Here is a 9,229-nt window from a genome sequence, read left to right on the forward strand (position 1 = left end):
TGTTAAGAGATCAAGATTCACACCCCAGTGCCTTCCTCACATGCCGAGAACTAATTCTGGTGAAGCAGATTGGTGACCGACACAGCTTGCTGAGTTCCTAAGAACTACGCCTGCCTGCGCTATTGCCCAAGTCCTGATCTACCTAGGTGTGAGCAGAATATACACCATCCCAGCCTTGTGAGAGGTCAAAGTCCCACGGGTATCATAATACTTTCAGGCCTAGCTTGAGAAATTCAACTCGTACATCAGCCCACCCTGGTGAGTGACCCAGACCTGTGCACTGCTAAAGACATCCCTACAGTTCCAGGACCTTCTTGAACTGTCCTTGCAGTCCCAGGCAAGTTCCTGGAGCAGCGAAGCCTCCCCTTGTGACACAGATCCCTGCCCTCTTGCACCAACTTAGAATTGAAGTGAGGTCACAAACATAGCCTCACTGTACCACTCCAACCAGGGGAATGACCCCAAACACCACCCTTCCCAAATTACCAGATTCCAAGGGCAAACTCTAGTTTTTAAAAAGCCTGAAGACAAGCCGAGCCTGCCAATGAGTAAAGAGCTTCTGTGGCCTGTCGCGGTCGCCATGGGAGAGGAGCAGCCATGGCCCTGCACTATGGCCGTGGGCCTCAACCAGTTCCACAAGGTGATGAAGAACGTAAGCCAGCCGAGACACAGCCGGCGGCACAGGCGCCTCACAAAGCACACCAAGTTCGTGCAGGACATGATCCGAGAGGTGTGCAGCTTCTCGCCCTATGAGCAGCGCGCCATGGAGCTGCTCAAGGTGTCCAAGGACAAGCGCACGATCAAGTTCACCAAGAAGCAGGTGGACACCACGCACACATGCACCAAGAGGAAGCGGGAGGAGCTGAGCAACGTGCTGGCCGCCATGAAGAAGGCGGAGGCCAAGAAGAACTGATCCCCTCCCCCGTTCTTGCTGTGGCGGAAAAAAAAAGCTTCTGTGTTCAGAGCTCAAGTCTCCTGCTCCAACACCATCTTCACACCGTCATCCTGGTTCTGGTAAAGCAGATAGCTGACCAACACAGCCTGATGATGCATTCCCCCCATACCCTGCACTCTGGTGCCTGCTGAAGTTGGGAAGTACTAAACACCTGCCAGGACCTTGATATCCCACAGCATCCTTAGACTTCCAGGCCTAACTGCAGTCACAAAGTCATTTGTGTTCCCCAGAGCATCACCTGCCATTGTCAACTCCCATCCCCTGGCCTAGCTGGAGTCAACTCTATTATTGAATGTCATCCCACCCTGATGCGAGTCCACGATTGCGTGCTGCTGGTGAGGTACTAATATGCCCAGGCCTAGCTTGAAGGCACAGACAGCCTGCACTCTATGGCAGCCCAGTGAATGACCTGGACCCATGTACTTCCAGGGCATCCCCATAGTTCCAGGCATAGAACGGCTGAAGAAGCTAGACCATCCGACTGTCCCGGTGAGGAAGCAAACCTAGCCTTTGTTGGGTCCCTAGAAGACAGGCCTTCACACCCCCACTTGATCTGTTTTACACTCTTGCAGTTGGTTAAAAACAGGATTTAGAGAGTGCAGGGCTGATCATAGCTCCTAAGAAGGTCCAAATGCAAGCCCCATATTCCTACCTTGGGTACCAATTGGCCACGGATGGAATTAAACCAAAAAAATTAACTATTGACACCTCTCATCTTAAAACCTGACCCCTAACCTATTATTGTATCCCACATGCCTAGGCATGGCTGATTTTAAGTGACAGAGATACTCATAAACAAGACTGTCCTCACACACTCTTTGTATTCCAGAAGGCCTAGCAGGCATCACACAGTTTGCACAGCAGCCTAACTTGGTGAGTTCCAAGAACTAGGCCTGCCTGAGACATCCTGCTACTCCCTGGCCTAGCTGGGGATGATCAGAATGTGCCCCATCACAGCCTGGTGAGAGCACAACATTGCCCAGGTGTCCTACTAACATTGTTAGGCCTAGTTTGAGATGCCCAGGATGCATTTCCGCCCAGCCTGGTGAGTGACCTGGACCTGTGCACTGATAGAACACCCCAGCCATCTCAGGCACCCCTTTGGTGATGGATTAAGACTCCAACTTCAGCAGCGGGGTTTGGTAGTACACGCCTTTAATTCCAGCACTTGGAAGGCAGTGGTAGGCAGATCTCTGTGAGTTCGAGGTCTACAGAGGAAGTTCCAGGACAGTTCCAAAGCTACACAGAGAAACCCTGTCTCGAAAAACTAAAACCAAATCCAAAAAAAAAAAAAAGACTCCAACCTCCTGTATCATCTTCAAAGTCCCTGACACAGCCTTACTCCGGCAGTTTCCAACCAGAAAAGATTCCTTAGTGACTGGGTACCCTGCCCTACTGTAGCTGTGCACAATGGGAGACCTCAGTCACAAACTGACTATGCACTACTCCAACCCTGTGAGTAACCCTGAAACGATCCTTCACCATCACTACCACATTCCCAGGCCTACCTGGGATGAAAAGAAAAATGCCTACATGGAGGCTGAGCCTGTGTGTCCTTCCAACTTTTGTCCTCCTGTGCCACTCCCACAGTTTGAGTTAGGGTCAAGCTGCCCACCCTGATCAAGACCTAATTCTACCCAGTCACACTAACAATCACAGCAGCTAGCCCACCAGCCAAATTTGAGCCAAGTCCCCAAAGCCTCACCTGCCTTAACCCCCATCAAGTTCCCACACCAATATTTGGCTCACATAGCCTGGGTATCAGGCCCCTTTTCAAGAGTTAAAACTACTGCCTCAGCACCTTCCTTACTGGAAGTCTAGTTTAGGTGAACCAGATCACCGACCAGCACAGCAGGTTGAGACCTTCAAAACTGCTGACCTCAGGTGCCATCTCTACTGCCCAATGCCTTGCTGGGATCAAAAAGGTCAGACATTAGCCAAAACTGGTAAATGTTCAGGATCATGGCTTCCCCCCAAATCTCTGAGACCTAACTGTCAAAAGGCTGCTGAGCACCTGCTGTAGCCAGAAAACCAAAACCTGACCTAGATGGAGCCAAACATATCATGCACTATCCCAGTCTATTGCAAGGCCAAACCCTCCTGTAATAAACCAAAGCCTAGCTTGAGATACACAGCCTGCACTAGAACCCAGCCTGGTGAATGACTCAGACTCATGCAATTCCAGGATATCCCCACACGTACTCTCAAAGAATGACTGAAGTACACTGGCCACCAACCTACCCTTGTGAGGGTCCTGCCCTCATGAACTATCTCCATACTCCCAGACCTAGTCTGGGTACCACAGCTTGCTCAAGCCAGTCAGGTGTGTGAGCCAGAATCCAACTCCATTGAACTGATACCATACTCCTAGACCCAGCTGATGTCAGTTAACCTGGGCACTACCACTGCTGACTGCTGAGATCTGAAGAACCTAGCCTGCCTGACCTCTGTCTTGACTAGCTAGTCATCAGACTCTGCAACCCAGCCTGGTTAGGACTCAAAACTCCTAACCCAATGCTGTCAGTATACTTACTCCCAAGGCTTAGCTTGAGTCACTCAGCTTATACCTGCTGTAGAATAATCCTTTTGCTCACTGTGAAGATATGTTGCTCTCATTATTAATAAAAAACTGACTAGCTTACAGCTTGGCAGGAAGAGATTGGGTGGAAGAGAGAGACTAGGAGGACACTGGGAAGAAGGGCAGAGTCTGAGGAGTCCTGAATGAGATGCAAAGGAAGCAGGAGATATACATGTCATACTGAGATAAGGTATTGAGCCACATTGGAGAACATATATTTAAAAATATGGAATAATTTAAATTGTAAGAGCTACCTAGTAGCAAGCCCAAGCTACCAGTCAAGTATTTACAATTATTATTAAGTCCCTGTGGTCATTTGGGAGCTGGTTGGTGATCACCACAAAAAAAAAAACAACTCTGCCTACATGTACTCAAGGCAGCTGTGTAAGTGAACCAGACCCTTGCCCTCTTGTGCTATCCTCACATTGCCAGGCTGACCTGGACTCAAGCAGTTTGGATGCAAGCCCAGACTAGTAAATGATCAAGTTCCTGCCTTTATACACATCCTCACAGTCCCCAGCCTAGTTTAGCACACAGAGCTTACCTGCTCTCTTAGCCTTGTGAGTAAGTGCAAACCTTGCCCACACCCACACCCATCTAGGTTCAAGATACATGGGTATCAGACCAGACTGGTAAAGTCCCTGTACTCTTGTCTCAGAGTTTCTACTGATGCAATGAAACATGACCAAGAAGCAGGCTGTGGAGGAAAGGGTTTATTTGGCTTACACTTCATCATTTTTGTTCATCAAAGGAAGTAAGGACAGGAACTCAAACAAGACAAGAACCTGGAGGCAGGAGTTGATGCAGAGGCCACAGAGGGGTGTTGGTTACTGGCTTTCTTCTTATGGCTTGTTTATCCTGCTTTCTTATAGAATCCAGGACCATCAACCCAAGGATGGCACCACCCACAAGGGGTTGAGCCCACCCCCATCAATCACAAATTAAGAAAATGCCTTCCAAGCCTGCCTACAACCTATGACCTGACTTTATGCGGAGGCATTTCCTTCACTGAGGTTTCCTTCTCTCAGATGGTTTTACCTTTTGTCAAGTTGACATAAAACTAGCCAGCACAACTCTCAAAACACTTTTAGACTGACTGGCATAGATGGCTTCACAGAGTTTGCACAGCAGCCCAACTTGGTGAGTTACCAAGAACCTTGCCTGCCTAAGTCATCTTCCAAGCCTCTAGAATACCTGAGTTCAGTCAGAATGTGTCCCAACCCCTCCTCATAAGAGTTTAAATTCCCTCACTGTTCTAATACTTCCAAGACTACACATACAGTCTGCACTCAAGCCCATCCTGGAGAGGGGCTGGGATCCTTCAACTACTGGGACATCACCACGTTCTCAGGCCACTCTTAGAGAAAGGTCAAGACCCCACCCTCCTGCACTATCCTAACAGCTCCAGGCACAGTCCCAGTCCAGCAGGTCCCAGACCAGCCAAGACTCCTTTGTAAACCAGTGATGGAAGAAGGTCATTGGCTAATAAAGGAACTGCCTTGGCCCATTTTATTGGTTAGAACATAGGTAGGTGGAGTAAACAGAATGCTGGGAGGAAGAGGAAGTGAGCTCAGACTCCACAGCTCTCCTCTCGGGAGCAGATGCCTCAGGAGAGACACCATGCTCCCCGCTCCCAGGAAGATGCATGCAATGAAGCTCCAACCCAGGATGGACTTAGGCTAGAATCTTCCCGGTAAGTGCACCTAGCTGTGCTACATAGAATATTAGAAATGGGCTAGTCCAGGTGCGAGAGTTAGCCTAGAAGAGGCTAGATAGAAATGGGCCAAGCAGTGATTAAATGAATTCAGTTTGTGTGTTGTTATTTCGGGCATAAGCTAGCCAGGCAGCCGGGGTGCTGGGGACGCAGCCCCGCCGCCTTTATTACTACAAATGGTGCCCAACGTGGGGCTCGAACCCACGACCCTGAGATTAAGAGTCTCATGCTCTACCGACTGAGCTAGCCGGGCAGGCGGCTGGGGTGTTGGGAACGCAGCCCCTCCACTCCTATTACTACAAACCAGCTCTTTTTTTTCACCTGCTCACAATGGGAATGAAGTTACAAGCACAGGCTGGTTGTGTACCAGCTCAACCAAGTGAGTGACCCCCAAACCCTAACCTTTCCCATCATAACCACACTCTCAGGCCTAACTGGGGTCAAAAATTCTGCACAGAAGCTAAGCCTGTGAGTGAGGTGAAGTGGCTTGGTTACTAACCCTGCCCTAGCCAGTTCTCAAGATTCTCCTTTCCCTGGCAATACTCAAAGTCCCAGGCATAGCTGTGTCAGCTTTCCTGACAGCCAAACACATTGATTGCCCATGATGCCACCTGCCTTCACCTTCCCACAGTCCCATGGTAATATCGGATCACACAGCCTGAGTACCAGGCCTCCCTGTTCAGTGACCAAGACTTCTGCTCTAGCGCCGTCCTCACACCCCGTTTGAGGCGTAGTTTGTGTGAAGAATATCTCTGACTAACACAGGGTGGTCAGTCTCCCAGAACCTTGCCCTATGGTACCACCCTCTACTGCTAATCATGCAGGCTGGGCAACAACCCAGGATACTGAGTGTTCGGCACCATGGTCACCCACACCATCCCCATGCTCATGGGCCTAGCTGTTATCACAAAGCCTGCTGAGTTCCTAATAACTTGTCTTCATAGCCAGACTCATGCCCCTAGTTCTGCTCATGTCATACCGTCTGTGCACCAGTCTAGTCTGGTGAGTGACCTCAACCCCTGACTCTTGGGTCAACTTTATCTTCCAAGGCCTCGCTAGGGTCAGTCAGCCTGTACACAAACCCTGTCTTGTGAGTGACCCAGATCACTACCCTCCTATACCACCACTCCCCACAGTTCCAGGTCTAGGTGGGGGGGGGTCAAGTATCTTGGGGCAGCACAACCTAGTGAGCAAGACCCCCACCCTCGCATACCATCTTCACGCTTTCAGAACTAACTTGAGTAATTCATTTTGCCCACCAGGCCAGTCTTGTAAGGGTCTCAGAACCCTGTCAACCCACACCACCACCACATACTCCCAGGCCTAGCTCGAGGTGACAGAGCCTGCATAGAGAATAGGGCATGAACATCAGACATACATAATTGCATGGCTTATCCATACAACTTCTATTAAAAGAGCCCATTTTGTGCAGTGAATATCTTTTAAACATATGAAAAAATAAAATGCAAGAGGAAGAGCTGCACCACGCAAGCAGGATGCAGTCAGGGTGGGAGATTCGTCACTTTGGTGTATTCTGAAGTACTGTACTATGTGCTCAAACTGGGTGTCTCCAGGTTGCAGGAACTACTAGTAAAGAAAATGCATTTAATATTCTAGAAACTATTAACATTGGACTTCAGCCATGTGGGAATATTCAGGGCCTACTGGGGTAAGGTTGCTGGGTTCCACTGAAAACCTATTGTCCTGGCTATTACTGTGTTTTTACACTGGTGTCTAAGGCACCTTGTGTAGATGGAGGCTGCTCATTCGTTTCTTGGACGCCCAGACTAAAGTAATCACACAAAAACTGCATTATTACAACACTGCTTGGCCTATTAGCTCACACTTCTTACTGGCTAAATTATATATAAATTTATATATATAAATGGTTAAATTAACCCATTTATATTAATCTGTGTATTGCCCCATGGTGTGGTCTACTGGTGTTGCTGGGATAATGGAATGAGTTGGAGGACAGAAGGTTGAAGGAGAGGATCTATGTGATCCATTGGGCATGGGGTCAGAAAGGACAGGGAGACCACAGCAGGTTTCCTGCTACAGAAGTGGAGATGAGACCCGGGAGGCGGTGGATCTGGAGGAGCAGGAGCAGAAGTTGAGTTTAGCCTATCTGCTTCCTTGGCAGGAGAGGCCTCTGGCTTAGGTTTTTCTACCCCCCAAAAAAATAAATTTTTATAGCATTATACTTTTTCTTGCAGTGTTAGAATTCAAACACAAGTTCCTTCAGTCATGCTAGGTGTGTGTTCTCTACCAGTGAGCTGTTTCCAAGAGCAGAGTGATGTCTTTGAAATTGACAGGATACAAGCTCCTCTATTATGTATGTTTCTTTAACATGAGTCTAAAGGGTTCCTTCTATAGTTCGGGATTTGTGGGAGTTGGGAGTGCAGCTCAGTGGTAGAGAGTTTGCTGAGCATATGCTAGTTACTGGATTCTAACCCAATACCAAGAAAACATATATAAACATACACATATACATATATATGCATGATTCAATAATTCAATTTTTAGTATAAACTTAGATTTCTCAAAGTGATCATGGGGACAGCAGGACTCAGCAGCAAGTATGCTTTCAAATCAAGCTCCCCGCCTTGATGTCAGATCAAGGGGCCAAGAAACTGTTCAGTTGAGGACCTAAGTTGTGACTCAAATGTGCCATAAAAGGCAGCATTCTGTCACAAGCTGCAGTTTGCCACACCTCTCCACCCCACCCCCACCCCCACCCCCCGCCAAAGAGAGCCCCACCCACAGCCGTTAGCCAATGGGCATCATAGAGATGGAGCATTCTTAAGTCGAATTGTCTAGCACGGCACTACCCGGAGAATTCAAAAAAAGACTGCAAGCCACGTTCGGAGGTGTGAAGCCTCTTCAGATTCCAAGGTCTTGCACCTTCAAACCTTCTGCCGAACTCCAGCCATGGCATGTAAGAAATACTATTTCGATCAAGACTGTTACCATGTAGACTATTATGAGGAAGAAGTAACTGAACTCCAGGAAGTGAAGGCTGCCGCAGCAAGTTCTAGCCACACTGAAAGCATCGTGGAGCTAGGCCACCTAAATGCTGTGATGGACCATAACTACAACCGTGAAGATAAGGATGGCACCCATGGGAAGTCCTGTGAGCCTACACAAGAAGGTCAAGACCCGGTTTTTAAGAAGCCAAGCAAATGTTCCCGAAAGCAGTACAAGTTCACTCCTGAACAAATAATTGAATTAGACAGAGTTTTCCAAGAAACTCAGTACCCCGATGCAGCCAAAAGGTATGTATGTGGCTTAACAGCCATTCTATCTTCCGGGGTTTTAGGCTCCGTTCCTGGCCTCTCCGTTTTTTAACTGTATCCAAACGGCTAAACCTAAAGTCACAGACAAGTTCTGTACCACTGAGCTACCAGCTTTTAAAACCCCTATTCCCCTGGGACAGAACTTGAGCGGCCAAGCTGTCCTTAACTATACTTTAGCCGAGCCAAGTTTTAAACTGTTGATCCCTTGCCCCGGCCTCCGCGGCGGCTCTCAGTTATACCCGTCTTTCATTTGTACCGGCTAGTCGTTTTTTTCTCTACTGATCCCGACAGGGCAGAACCTTTGATAACGGTTGTGGTGGGGATGGGCAAGATTCCTTGTGGGGACCAAAGTCAAAGTTTTCGTGTGGTTTTGTGGTAAACCAAGTTTATAAAGTAGCTATCGATCACTTGTTTTGTTTGTTTTAACTTTAGAATAGTCCCAAAACACAAAACAGTAACACTCCTGGTCTAAACAATGTTTTTAATTCAGTATCATGAAGTATTTTTAAGTTGTTCTGGGAATTCAGAAAACGGCCTTGTGTTGCCAAACTGAAATCCTGTGCCCTTTTAATAACTGCCATTTCTGGTCCCCTGGTCCCCAACTACCACTAATGTAAATTTTTATCCTCTGGATCTTATTTATTTGGGCACTTCGCATATGGAAAGACTTAAAGAGATGTCTGACC

The 9,229-nt window shown here is 48.0% G+C and overlaps 1 protein-coding gene and 1 non-coding gene across 2 annotated transcripts; one reads left to right on the top strand and one right to left on the bottom strand.

Annotated features, from left to right (window-relative positions):
• The first annotated feature begins 580 nt into the window (after positions 1-580).
• Positions 581-913, top strand: LOC142840351 (large ribosomal subunit protein eL36-like). Its single transcript, XM_075956911.1, has one exon. The coding sequence runs from the start codon at positions 581-583 to the stop codon at positions 911-913; it is 333 nt and encodes a 110-aa protein (XP_075813026.1).
• Positions 914-5,427: 4,514 nt separating this feature from the next.
• Positions 5,428-5,500, bottom strand: Trnak-cuu (transfer RNA lysine (anticodon CUU)). Its single transcript has one exon. It is a non-coding gene; the product is annotated as a tRNA-Lys (tRNA).
• Between the last annotated feature and the right edge of the window lie 3,729 nt (positions 5,501-9,229).

The sequence above is a fragment of the Microtus pennsylvanicus genome, chromosome X (genome assembly GCF_037038515.1).
Source record: "Microtus pennsylvanicus isolate mMicPen1 chromosome X, mMicPen1.hap1, whole genome shotgun sequence".
In the NCBI taxonomy this organism is placed as follows: Eukaryota; Metazoa; Chordata; class Mammalia; order Rodentia; family Cricetidae; genus Microtus; species Microtus pennsylvanicus.

What these genes read in the sequence shown, in the direction of transcription:
- LOC142840351 (XM_075956911.1), top strand. Translation starts at nt 581, where the DNA reads ATGGGAGAGGAGCAGCCATGGCCCTGCACTATGGCCGTGGGCCTCAAC.